Here is a 14,213-nt window from a genome sequence, read left to right as displayed (position 1 = left end):
CTAAAAACCTATAGGTCGTATCAAAACAAGTGATGTATCGTTTGAAAGGTTACAGGCACGCGACAAACATATACGAATTGAATCGAACAGAGTTGAGGCGACGTTTCGTAGTAATGGGGCAAAGTAAGGCTTAATTTTTCTTCTTCTTCTTCCAGCTTCTCCACGCAGACCGCTCTACAGGAAAACCAACTGAACCGATTTAAATGCAATTAGGTATACAATTTCAAATTCAGCTCCTATTGTGTCCTTCCAAAGGAGAAGTTCATATCTGGTATAGTTCTTGAGCTACGGCGACAAATGTACAGTTCAGCGAGTCGGTAACGAACCCATGGAGTAATAAACACATAAGAAGTACTAAACCGGAGCGACCAGCGATTTAAAAAAAAAAAACATGCAAAAGGTTTGAGGGTTGATTCTAGGTGAAAATGTGGCGCTGTGTTGGAAAAAAAAGTATTAAAGGTTAAAATGCCCGCTATGACGGATAAACTTGGAAACTATGTATGTAATATAATTATAGGTGGATTGTAGGTGAGTTCGAAAACAATAGTCTGGCGAGTGTCAGGGTGGTGGTTGTCCGCCATAGGGCTTGTAGATAAATAAGTCCAGTTTATGACGGTTTTGATAATATAATTACAGATCTTGCCCTAGGGAAATAGATTAAACATTCGAATGCTACTGATTTATAGGTTGTTTCTAAGTTAAAGAGGTGCCGTGAGTTCGAAGTGTCTCGCCAGTGTCAGGGTGGGCAGTGTGCCACCAGAAGGCGGTAAATTATGCCAATGAGTAATAAACCCAGTTCAAAACGTGTAAAGTTTAATAACAATCGTGCAAGCTTATTTATTAATATAAAAAATGAATTAAAGAGTAAAATGACGTCACGTTTTCAAAAAATTAAAGTAAACAATATCTAATTCTAAACGTACACAATGTTGGCGAAAGAGCTAGTCAGTTCTCAATATTCCAAATAGGTGAAAGTTAACTTTCGAATTTTGTTTTAAATATTATTTCCTCTTTTTTACGTTTAAAGGTATTATAATAACTTCACTTCTATTGTTATAAACAAAAAGGCGTAAAATCCACCCAAAAAACATTCGGTTAAAAATTGCAAGTACCTTTAAACAAAAACGTCACGTCCTATATTATTCTAGGCCATAAAAGTAGTGAAATCAAATAACGGGCAAGATCTGTAATTATATTCCCATGAACGTCATAAACTGGACTTATTTATCGACAAGTGATGTTCTCTGAAGTAATATGCTAGACCTTGCGCGTCCTAAGTGTTTTACTGAGTTAAAATCCTTTGTACAACCATAAAACATTTAAAAGAGAATGGCTAATATTAGAATCGCATTGTATCAAATATAATGTTTAGATCGAAATATATTATCTTCTTTGTCTAAATTTACTCTTTTACCTTAAAAGCATAATTAAATAAAGCAGACAAGTTGTTGACTGCAGTAATTTCGTCACTGCAGTTAACAACTTGTCTGCTTTAAGTAATTTGCCAGTTTCAATAGTCGCACCGCCACCTATCGATAATGTACAGAAATGTTCGAGTACCACTAGAGTGTTTTTATTTTGTCTCGGTTGGCCAGGTGGTACTTTGAGCGAGACAAGAATTAAACACCTGCTAACGTTTATTTCACTGCCAAGTTATGTTGACTCTGATTATTGAAACTCGTTTACTATGCTTTTAAGGTAAAAGAATAAATATAAACAGAGTAGATAATATATTTCGATCTAAACAATATATGCACCTATAAATAAAATAAAAAAGCCGGGCCACGTTTTGCGAGAACGAAACAAAACTTTTCAAGTCGGGAGGTTGAAATGGTCCCGTGATTAGTTTATGCTGCCATCTACATCTTGATATTTATGCTTGCCTTTCGTCCGCTATGTGGTTAATTTTATGATTTGTTCACTCTTTATACATTCTTAATAAAACGTTTTATCTTATATTGACCTTTTTCTTTAATTAACTTGGTAAATTATTTAACTTATTTTGTATCACTAGAATCGTGACAGCTAAGCTAAGAAAACTTGTCTCGGCCATCGAGCCGAAAATACGTTCTAGCGCATGAGCGAGAGATAGAATTTTCATCAGCCAATAGTGTGTTTCTTTCTTTCCCAGAATGCTTTGCGAACATCCCAAAAACCGTTTTTCAAACCAATTTATTTAACGGTGTATTTGATACAATGCGATTCTAATATTAGCCATTCTCTTTGAAATGTTTTGTGGTTTTACAAAGGATTTTAAGTTTTTAACTCAGTAAAACACTTGGGACCAACGTTGCCAACCGTACTATAATTATAGTACATTTCGATAATTTTTGCTTTCAAATTTATCCGTACTATAATTTCAATCGCGTACTATATAGTACGCTTTTTGCGATAATTGTACTATAATTTTACTATATTTCCGATATTTGTGCGATATTTTAGAAAGTTCCTATCTGTTAACATACGAACGGCGTTCCCAGTTTCTTTTGTTACTCCTAGTAGCATATGTAACATAAGTATGTCACTGTACCTTTATTCCATTCAAAAATCTTCACTAACGGTTTGTTTCACCACGAACCAGTAAAAAGTTGGATTACGTTAGATTTTAGCCTTTTTATTAATCCTAGTAATTTTGGGAGTCACACTATTGGCTAGTAACATATTTATTTTAGCCAATGGAAAACCTCGAAATTGAGAAGGTATTTTTTGCGTCGGAATTTTAGGCAGCGAAATGTAGCTTTATTGAAATTTATAAACTCGCTCGGTTCGTGCGGATGAAGTTAAATAATGAGTAGTTTAGAAAAAGAAAAGGTTGGGGAAAATGACCTATACGGTTCGGTTCAGAGATCACTTTCCAAAAATGGAACAAGTAGTCGAAGTGGGATATTCCACCAGCGATTTTAAAACCCTTACCAAGCCTAGAAGAGTTAGGCCTAGGCTCAAAAGAATCTGCAAAGACTCCAACCTTGTAGATGCCCCAGAAAAGCTGAACCTGAATTTCAACTATTTATTCCAATAAACCTGCTTCTTTTATTTGACAATGCAAATTTATTTTAGAACGTGAGTCTCCGAGAACTTCATTATTTTGCAAATTAATTACATTAACAGAACTTGACACTATATTGTAGATCATTTTAGCTCCTAAGCCTTGGTTGTTCAAACCGGTTTGTTTACTAAAACAATGGCCGTCGGTTTATCATTATGTTACATATGCTAGTAGCATGCTAGTAGGCTAAGAATTGAAATATTATACTCCTTGGAGTGTTTGGTTTGTACTCGAAAATACGGCCGACTTGACTAATCAAGCGTGTTGTAGCCTAACGAAAATGAAAAGATTTAAGATAAGATTCAAGATTTATTGGTAAACCCATACAAAGTACAACCCCTTGAAATCGGGGCGGCGTCACCAAATTAAAGGGAGAACGGTTTACAAACAACACACAACATTAAACCAAATATAAAATATATAGTACTGGAAAGTAACAATATAAGTTACTGTAGTTACAGAATGCAACAATAAAATTATATATATAACGAATAAACATTTAAATTCCTAAATATTTCCACGACGCCACTTATCTTTATTAGCCCTCCAGGTAACCAGAATGTGTTTAACTATATACAAGTGATGAAAATTTCCTGAGAATCCAAGGGCTTCCTGCCTTCCTCTAAGGAAATGTTAGTAACGGCCAACTATGATAAAGTGCTACCACGCTCTAGCGAGTAATCAAAGTTGGCCGTACTTGTGTACTATAATTTTCTATAAAATTCGATAATTTTTCGGCTTCGATACTATAATTTCAGTTTTGGGACCTGGCAACGCTGCTTGGGATGCGCAAGGTTTAGCATATTACTTCAGAGCACATCACTTGTCGATAAATAAGTCCAGTTTATGACGTTCATGGGAATATAATTACAGATCTTGCCCGTTATTTGATTTCACTAATTTTATGGCCTAGAGTAATAGGGGACGTGACGTTTTTGTTTAAAGGACCTTGCCATTTTTAACCGACTGGTTTTTGGGTGGATATTAATTGTTTCTAGTGGTCGGCATTATCCATCCCTTATCCGAGAAAATGTTCTATAAGTTTAAAAATTTATACTCCCGGGTCATACCTAAAAGGATAGTTTTCGGTCGGTTTATGATATATTTTAGAAAAAAAATTAACCGAATATAAATTATTTATTTAATTTTAAAAAGTACAATTTTTTTTAGATTAGCAAAGCAACAAGAATGTATTTATTTATATTTAGGAAGAATATGATTATGTTGCGACAGTCGCCGGGCACGTTAAACGCCTTTCCGCCATCTCGCGCGGGGGGAAAGACAAAACGTCACCGGCCTTTGATTTCCATCGCGTTAGGTGACGTAAATTTTAAGCAGCCAATGAAATACCGGGACTATTTGTTTTATTTTAAGCGGAGGAGCGTACTGGGGGGACCAACGGGTGGATTGAGAGAAAGGCTAAAAACCGTCTCGACATAGACATTCTTCCTAGGTATAAATAAATACATTCTTGAAAGCAATTTAATTATTCTTCGTAATCGATTTACGGCAAATATTATTTTTCTAATATGTTTCTTTTTTCAGGAAATTTAAATTTAAAAAAACGAACAATCTTCAGCGGTTAGCCGCTTTTTTAATTAATCAAGAACGTATTTATTTATTGTTTTGAATATTTTTGAAGCTTATAACCCTATTTAAATAATGTTTACTTTTTCTTTATCAAGTAAATAAAGTAACCTAATTAAAAGTTAATTAGTTTACTACATAAATAGCTACGCTTTCTATGCGTTAAGTAATGTGTTTACCCTCTTCATATATTAAGCTATTTCCAATACCATAATTGGTTCAAGTACATACCATAAATGTAATTTAGAAATTATTTTACATTGACCCCGATAGATGTCAGCAAAGTATCTATTAAAAAAGATTTATCACTAGTTAAAAAGTCTTTAAAAAACAATCTTGATGTTTAATAGAATTGAAGTTTCCTTTTAAACGATTGGAAGCGATAACAAATTCTGGCGATTTGGGAGGGGGAAATTATAGCGATTGAAACCAATAACAAATTCTGGCGATTTGGGAGGGGGGAGGAGGAGTTGAATCATAAATAATCTTGGTGATTGTGATCTGGCGATTGAGATGTCAGACTGATAATCTCAAACGCGAGATCATAATTCCTTTCTCTGACCCCCGTCAAAAATACAACTATTTGCAAGTCTGGTTGAAATTCAAATTTAAATTTTATTTATTTTATATATTTTTTGAGTTTCAATACAATGAGAGTAGGGCTAAGTCAATAGAATGACTTGTAATACATGAACTCATAAAATTATGTATTTTCGTCTCCTGAGCAGACGCATTTTGAGTTCTCACTTGATAATCAGACAAAAATCCAGCAGTATATTAACTTTTCACGTTGTCCGCTACGTGGCTCTATGTAATCTAAAAAGGCTAATTAAAGCCCTTATTTGGTTAACAATGTGTAATGGCGAGTTTTGTCTCTTAACTTTTATGGCCTAGCTAGATAGGAATAGGATACTTCTTTCGTAACATATATGTTGTATACTTATGGCTTTACTTACCTTTTATAATTTCAATTATAAATATTAAAACATTTTATTTATAAAACACGTTGTTTTTAAACGTTTAAAAATTACTATTCGAAACGCTCTAATATCAAATAATTTCCTATTTAGTCGTGTCGTGAGTTCTACGAGATAAACCGCCGTCCAACTCTGACTTTGGGCCGAGTTTCCCTATTTTGATGTAACTTACCAAAACACGGGTGACGCGGTATCACGACGAACGTTCGATATCATGATTGTCATGTACAGCAACAGGCTCGTTGTCTTTTTTAACTCGATCGACATTCACCTAGCAACCGAGCGCTACGCGGATGTTATTGTTTTCATCTCGAATGCGTGTGGTGTGGAACATAGAAGCTAATATTAAAAATAAGTGTTGAAATAACAGTATACCAATCGAACTGTAGTTTAAATCAAATGACGAACGGAATCAATTTGGGAGACCTTCCTCAGGATATTTTGCTGCATATATATTCCTTTTTGGAAGCAGACGACGTACGATGTCTGGCGTTGGTTTCTCGCAAACTGAAAGATAGCACGTATTTCGAGGGAATCTGGAGACGATTTTGTTATAAAGGTACCTATGTTCACGCAGTTTAGACGGTATTTGATTTTTCAATTGGTCGAACGATTGGAAACGAAAATCTTCGTATTGCATTTGATCGAATTTTTATAACAATATTTTTATAAACAAATAAATATAAAATTATTTGTAGTACAACCATAAGTTAATAATCACGGCTCACATCAGTTAGACAGTTCTTTTCTGATGTGGGCCAAGTATGTTGGGGCACCTATTTTTATATTTTGCATCCCTTAGAAGGAATTTTGGGGTTCCTTTTACATTATCTAAAACTATAAAAATATGACGATTAATCCTCAAAATTGTAATTCTTACGCTTCCAGTAGAATTTTAAAGAAATTAATAGTTAACCCACAAGTTTTTGTTTTTATAAATTCCATGTGTTCGGGCACCTTTGATTGGATTGGGGGCCTTAGCGCCTCCAATTTCTGCTCCTTATTCGGTACACTCAGGAATAACAAGGATATAGTGCCTAAACCTCTACAGACTACATTTGATTTGTTATTTTTTCAAGCGTGTCAAAATCAGATTAATCTATTATTTAACCACCTGTAAATAACAATTAGCTGATTTACAGTAATCTGAATACATTCATGTTCTTCAACCAATTTTGTAATATGTTTCTTATCCGAGGTATGAAATCAGAAAGTAGAACTTTTAAAAAGTTTTAAGTGAAGTAATTATTTTATAAAACTTCGCTTTAGCCTAATAAATATGTTCCTTAATGTTTGTATATTTGATTAATGAGACCACATAATACTGTTCTAAAACCTACAATGGCCTAGCTGGGTCTGTAACAGATTTTTTTAACTTAAAAACAAGATCAGTTGAGGCATCGATATTAATGCGAACAACTTTTATCTGATAAGATCGGGCTTTCTCTGCTATATTTTCGGTATAAAACCAGAGTATGATAATCAGATAAAGGTATTCCTAAACAGATAGATATTGCTGCATACAACAAATTTATCTGATTTATCTCCATCATTCTGTCACCCTTTCACTGTAATTAACCTAACATAACCTATCAGGTTATCATTATCGATAATAAATGTTAACACGAATAAAAAGTATTAGAAATATATAATATATATTTTAAGAGAAGGTTCCGCCTAATTTTTTCGAATCTGAAAGTAAAACTAAAACTCTAGACTAGTTTAAACTGATTAACAATGTAACACTATTAATGTTCTGTAGTATGTTCTCTGATATTAGATATTTTATATCCATAAAAAGTTAAACACATTAAAACCCTTAAAATGTAAGTTATTTTCCATTTTTTTATTTTTCCGATTTCCGGAAAATGTTCAGGAAATTTTTCCGCATTTTATTTTTCCGGAAAATTAAAAACACTAATGTAAAATGTAACAATTAGGATGTTTACTGAACTATAAATAATTGTTTCCCCCTTGTAATAGTTTAGAAAGTCAATATAAAAACGAATTAACCCTGCGCTACTGAAATATTCCGAAATGGGTTTTGAAAAAATCAATAACACTATGCGAATAACGGAATAACATAAGGAATATGGGTATTTCCATAAGTAACATAATTCAAATAAGTATGCCAATTAGCAAAAGTTGTCAGAGCTATTGCGCAATCAAGGCTTAGATCAGCACAAAGCCCCCTAGTGTCTAATACGCCTAAGACGAAATATACTAGTCAGTTGAGTTAGAAGTCCAAGTAAGAAATTGAAGTGTCGAAAAAATGTTCGTTCAGAAAATTTGCTTTAAAACAATAGAACGTGTCATACTTTTTGGTGTTATGTAGCTTATGATACTTCTCATATTATCGATTAGAAAGTATTTATTTTTAATACGTTGCTCCTAATGCGCCTCGTGCTCAAACAGTAAACTTCTCCCCCCCCCCTAAAAAAACTCAAATCTCAACAACGCTTAGGTCTTCTGACGCAATTGTAGTGCACGCCGGTGACGTATTTCCCTCCCCCCCTAGCGGGAAGAGGGAAATACGTATTTCCCTCTTCCCGCTAGTGGGGGAAGGGAAATACGAATCCAGCCATGATGATCGTAATAGTAATTATCATAAAGAATACTTTATGAGAATACCTTTATCATACAAATCGATCCCAAGTATATTTTTATTACTATAGTAATAAAAATATACTTGGGATCGATTTGTATTGTTTCCAGGATTTGCAACCGCAATAAGCAATTCAGAATCATAATAACGTCACCTGAAAACCATAACAGCGTAACATTATTTGCTTGGTTTAATTTTTTTCACACATTACTTAAATTTGTTATAAATTTGGAAACAAAACCAAGTAACTATGCAGTCTATGCTAGTATTAGAGAGGTTAAACCACGGTAACCACCAGTCGAAACGTGTAGGGATAACTTGTAGCTGAGTGTATATTGTACCAATAAAGCTACGGCTACAGTCAGCTACAAGTTTTCCGTTCACGTTTTCGAGGGGTGGATTAACCTGTCTATTCATAGTTGTTAAGTTGCCAAATTCTTAACGGAATTACCCAAGTACATTGACGATTTTCTAAATCTTTAAATGGATCGAAAGATCGTCAACTAACAGGCTAACACGCTTTTCGATTTCTTTTTAACTTAACTAGAGCTACGTTCACACTTACCCCTAAATTCGCTTCGTTTAGATAATTGGGTTTTAAAACCAATGTGAGAAATCGCTTCTTGTTGGTTCGGGAAGCAAGTTACTCGTCCAAGTCGGTTCGCTTAGAATCGCTTTCAAAACGATAGGGCGGGGAAGTAAAATTGCTCGTATTTTCCAAAATAATGGGGATACAATTCTAAATAATGTCAAATAATATTACTATATGTATAGTAAACATAATTAACTAATTGTTTTGGGATATATTTTAGTATTTTCAAAATTCCAGTCATAATTTGAAATGGCGTTAAGCCTTGGCTATAAGCGAACCGGGGTGAAGCGATTTCGCACGTGTGAACTAAGAATTATCGTAGGCGGTCAAAACTGGCATACAAACCGACCTAAACTGGGTGTTAGGCTCTAGTGTGAACGTGGCTTATGAGTTGCGGCGAAATAAGGGGTACGAGGGTACACTTTACCCCACAAATTTGAGACAGAGATACAATGTACGTTCACTTGTGAACCCCAACAAATGGCACTTAATTTTTTTTAATAATAACATCAAAGATAATATAAACTTCATACCCTACATTCGAAATAACGGCCTCGCGCGTGGTCAATAGCGTTTACCCACTTCCCGCCGGAATTAATTAGCTCCACAGTTACCATGGTAACCAACTATAGATAGCGTGCCGGAAGTGGGTAAACGCTTCGTTACAAAACCGTCAATAGGAAAGCTCTCTGGAATACGAATATTATCTTTGTTCACCTGGTGGCATTTCAGTCCTTAATTTTACAAATATATTCGAGTTGTTCAAAATTGGGGTGAAGGAGGAAACACGAAAAACATTTTGAAAGAAAAAGACGTTTCAACAAATCGTTTTTTTTATTGTGTACACGAGGGCGGTAACAGAGTCACTGTTTGAACAATATTAACTATTGGATTTGAGTAATTTTTCGGTAAAAACGTTGGCACGCCCCTGACACACAATTCCCCCGATGTATTAAATATATTTTGAAAATTAAATTTAAATTTGAACAAATTTTCAATCATGTTGTATATTAACTTAATATACTTACTAAAATAACCTAAGAGGAATTTGGTCGAAATGAGCGTTTTCTCAATAAAAACATTATCTCAATCACCATGTCGTTTAACCAAAAGTAAATGAACCGTAGTTATCAGACTGCTATACTCTCCATGTTGGAGGCGTTTTCCTTATGAAGTTACATTTTGACCTCGAATTTGAAATTTTGCGCGCTCCTAGTCCGAAAAAAAGTTTGTTTTTATGAAAGCATTTTTTATACATAGAAATAGCTATACCCACAATTCCCAAGTGCAATTTATCGCGTCAAAAGAGACGATAATGGAAAGTAGCTTTTATTTGACTCGATTTTCTCATCTTTACCACAAAAACGTTATTATCAATCACCCTGTTCATTAGGAACTGGAACAAATATCAATCACCCTGTATATTAACTTGATAAGCGCACTATAACAACCTAAAGGAATTTTTAACAAAAGAAGCACTTTCTCAACAAACAAGTGCATTACAACGAACCTAATCACCTTGTCATTCTTCCAGTTAAAAATCAATTTTATCAATGAATATCTTTTTCAAAACCAATGTGCGGTGCCGTAGTGGCGAATAGCCAACGCGCTGTAGAAGACTATGGTTTCAGTTCGTAAAGGGGGTCAGAATCACATGGGAGAGTGAAATTGCACGTACCTATGGCTAGAAGCCTTAACAGTAGGCCCGAAATTTGTTTTTTTTTTCAAGGTCGAAGATAAAAATTTTGGAGATAGATGGCGCTTGAATTCTGAATCTTGAATTAGTACGAAATTCAAATTTCAAAACGAAAATCGACAAAAAGCACTAAAATACGCAAATGACCCACTTCTTGGGCTCCGATTTAAACAGAAATACTGGCTTTCTATTGACGTACTAGTTACCATTTTACAGTGGCGTAACTAGAAAAATTGGGCCCCAATGCAAAATGGACCCTACTATATTTACGTCAGTGACCGTTCAACCAATGTGGTGGACGGCTTAGCTTGCGGGCCCCTTTAAATTAGACGTCGCATTGGCCTAGTTACGCCACTGAAATTTTAGTACAAACCTGTCGAGGCGGTGGCGACGGCTACGTAGAACGGGAAAATAGTGCGCACAAATGTCTTAGGCATTTGGTGTAAAGAAAACCGTGCGGCTCCCCCGGGGAGGTACAAATTTTAAAATTTAATTATTATTATTATCTATTTAAATTAATGAACCAACGTGTTTTTAAATTTAGAGAAAATAAAGTCACTGTAACAAATAGCTATAACTATGACTTTTGAACAGGGCTTTAAAGGGAGTATGAACTATTTAGAAATATCGTCTGTTGAAACGCGTTAGGGCTTGTAACGTAAATAGTGTCAATCACCACAAACTTCCTTTTAACTTTTGGCAGAAACGTGAAATGCAACGATCCACCTTAAATAGTGAAGTTCATACTCCCTTTAAACTTCGTATAGAAAGACGAAACACTGCACTTCAACTACTGAGACATAGGTATGTATATATATACATATATATATACACTTGGATGTCTATGGAAGTCTATGGCGATTGTCATAGAAACGGGCGTGGTTCAGAGCGGAAATTTCGTTCGCGACGTGTTAAGCGAGACTCGGCTCCTAGTCGACATTAAGCCTTGCCACTTACATCCTTTGCTCTTTTTAAACATCTAAATGCACGATTTAACTCGGAACTAGACCAGTTGAACGTGACAAATAGGTGATAGCTTAAATTGCAAGGTATACTGGGTATAATTTCTTTCGAGAAAGATTTGAGCGCCATCAAACGTTAGAAACCTTTAAAATTAGTCACGTGGTTATAAAATTGCTTTAAAGTTTACCGTTGAACAGCGACTTCCAGCTTCAATAAATTAATCTTTAAAAGCTTAACTTTTAAAGAAAATCATACTTAGAAGTTATGTTTTTAAATATTTATACTTTTTAGTAAAAAAAGATTAACTTGTTAAACTTAATTTAACAATGACTCGGGCATTAGTATTATCATTGTGATAGTGATGTTAAGTCTCTGACTAGAAAATTGTAAGAAAATGAAAGACTTAGACTAGAACACGTTTTTAACCCAGGCTTAGTGACGTAGCCCCTATGTTTTGACCACGGGCAACCCCGATCAGTTGGCAGTGTTATTGTAACTCTGGAAATCAAAGAGATTTAAGACAATTTTTTTCATTTTCAATTGTAGATTATAAAGTTGACCTGGGCAATCAAGATAAAAAAGTTAGTGCCAGAAATCTCTACATGAAAAGTACGTATTCAGCGTGTCGAAGATCAAAAATTCATGAGACTAATTAATACATGGACCTTTCGGTGCCACTAAATTTCACCAGAATGTATACAAACGCTTATTTCCATCCCTGTATCGGGGGAAATAAGAAAAACAAATGACTATTTCAATTTAATAAAAATGACGCTAAAAAGGCAGGCTGTTGTTTAATAATTCCCACAAGAGGCGTTGCTTAACAAGATCTTTCCGTCCTTGTGATATTAAAACAAGTGGCGGCTTGACGTGAAGTAGCTCTTTTTTCAGTAGATGTCGCTAGCGTCGAAATAAAAAAGGCGGTATTTATAGGTACCCCTCTCGTTGATTTAATCGTTTGTAAATTGGTCAATAAATTACAGCAATTATAACCAAAATTTTTACACGGTATATATAGTTTAGGTTTAAGTCCACTAAATAGAGTAGAAGTTGTCTAAATATAATACTCTGCAATGGCTCTCTGACTACGGTATCATTTAGCTATTTTTAATGTTAGCTTCTTTTGCTATAAATAGATGGCACCACGCTCTCCAGTGAAGTCGCGTTTTTCGAAGAATTGGATTGATTCAAGGCCATGTCTAATAACAGGGGCCTTAATCATATCTCAGGTGGCAATGATAAAGCCGCCACTTGCTTTAAGCGCATGCCCAGAGTGAGTTACGAATTATTTGGCCGGCATTGACCACCGAAACGAGTCTAGATGGCGCTGCGGAGCAACGCTCCTCCGATATAGCGCCTATGATCTATCGTCTGCTATTGACAGATTAGAAAAAAATGCACAATTCTGGGCGACACAATAAGCGAGTATCAATAATATCTGACACATGCGCAGTAAGACGAAAAAGCAACGAGGCTGGTACATACCTCAGCGTGACCTCGGTGTCCCATGACGTCAGTTCAGGATTCTCTTTGCTATGAAAAAGTACCATTCTAATAGTTATTTCTTAAGCCAATAGAGGGTGGTAGGATTATTGAAACTCGCTTATTGCGCTGTGTTACCGTGGACGAAACATAAAACCGTGTAAAATTACAATAAACTACAAATATTAACATATTAAAGCTTCTATTTCATTCATCTTAAGCCTCTAATACGCGTAATTACGTCCCATAAAAATTCCTTACGCTACTGGCTGCCAATCATTAAAATCGTCTGCAAATACGCTACCTATATAATTTTCGGCAGCAACCAAGAGAGGGCGTAGAGATAGATTTCCGTCACGAATAGGGTATAAGCGTTTGTATATTTCAGAGGAACCTAACAGTCCTTGTAATAATGAGCTCAAATGTGATTTGTTTTCGGTCTACTGCTCATGATGCAGACGATATTTCTTTACCTAAGTTTATAAACATCGTAACTCGGATTTTCCCTTTATCCTCTCCATTAAAGTGTTGTAAGTCGAAAATGACCAAGGCCTTTTTTCCGGAAAATATTCCGTATTTTTCCGAAAAAAATAAAAAAAGATTTCATTCCATGATTAGTCTAATCAGGAATTCATACCTCGAACTTGGAATGGTTATCCGGCCGTAATCCCTATGTTAAGATCTCGGGTACCGTTTTCGGTGACGTGCGTGAGAAGAAAATCGGCCCCTCGCCCGCGTCTCCCCTCTTTAGGAGTTTTTACCCCGCGCAACTTCCCGTTTTTACAACGGTAGTTGTTTGTTGTTCGACTCCCCGGCCATTTCGAAATTTAGGGTTAGGTTTGTCCATATTATCTAGCAGACGACTATACTAGGTAACGGGTCCACTGCAGACTTGTAAATAGCGGCAGTCCATGCGTCAAAAACCCGTGAAAAAATCACGGGACTCCTAAAGAAATGTCTTTAGAAGGGGGTAAAGAGTCCACGGGACTCCATCAAATTATATCGTTAGCTGTGTAAAAAGAGGGAAAATTTCGAGAATTAAATAAAAAGTTGAATTATTTTTCTCTTTGAGGCATCTGTATAGTGTATACTGACCGCCACTATTTCAGCTCTCCGAATATTAGTCGGACTCCCGACGGAGCTAGAGCTCCCCTATCACTTATCTGTGAGGCGTATAGAAATTGACAATGACCAGTGAAAAATTTGGAAAACTTGGGCCTACCAGGGAAAAACCTCTTCTAACTTAAACAGGTGTGGTCCGTGTG

The 14,213-nt window shown here is 35.4% G+C and overlaps 1 protein-coding gene across 1 annotated transcript in view; it reads left to right on the top strand.

Moving 5' to 3' along the window:
* Positions 1 to 12,054: 12,054 nt before the first annotated feature.
* LOC149949804 (F-box only protein 31-like) overlaps positions 12,055 to 14,213 on the top strand; it is a 57,939-nt gene continuing 55,780 nt past the window's right edge. Inside the window, exon 1 of the mRNA XM_090167933.1 lies at positions 12,055 to 12,075. Within this exon, the coding sequence (XP_090024059.1) occupies positions 12,069 to 12,075 (7 nt within the window). The 5' untranslated portion in view covers positions 12,055 to 12,068. The remainder of the gene's footprint in view (positions 12,076 to 14,213) is intronic.

The sequence above is a fragment of the Leiobunum rupestre genome, chromosome 3 (genome assembly GCF_980474605.1).
Source record: "Leiobunum rupestre chromosome 3, qqLeiRupe1.1.hap1, whole genome shotgun sequence".
Taxonomy (NCBI): Eukaryota; Metazoa; Arthropoda; class Arachnida; order Opiliones; family Sclerosomatidae; genus Leiobunum; species Leiobunum rupestre.
The sequence above is the reverse complement of the archived record's forward strand: the minus strand, read 5'-3'. Positions and strand labels throughout refer to the sequence as shown.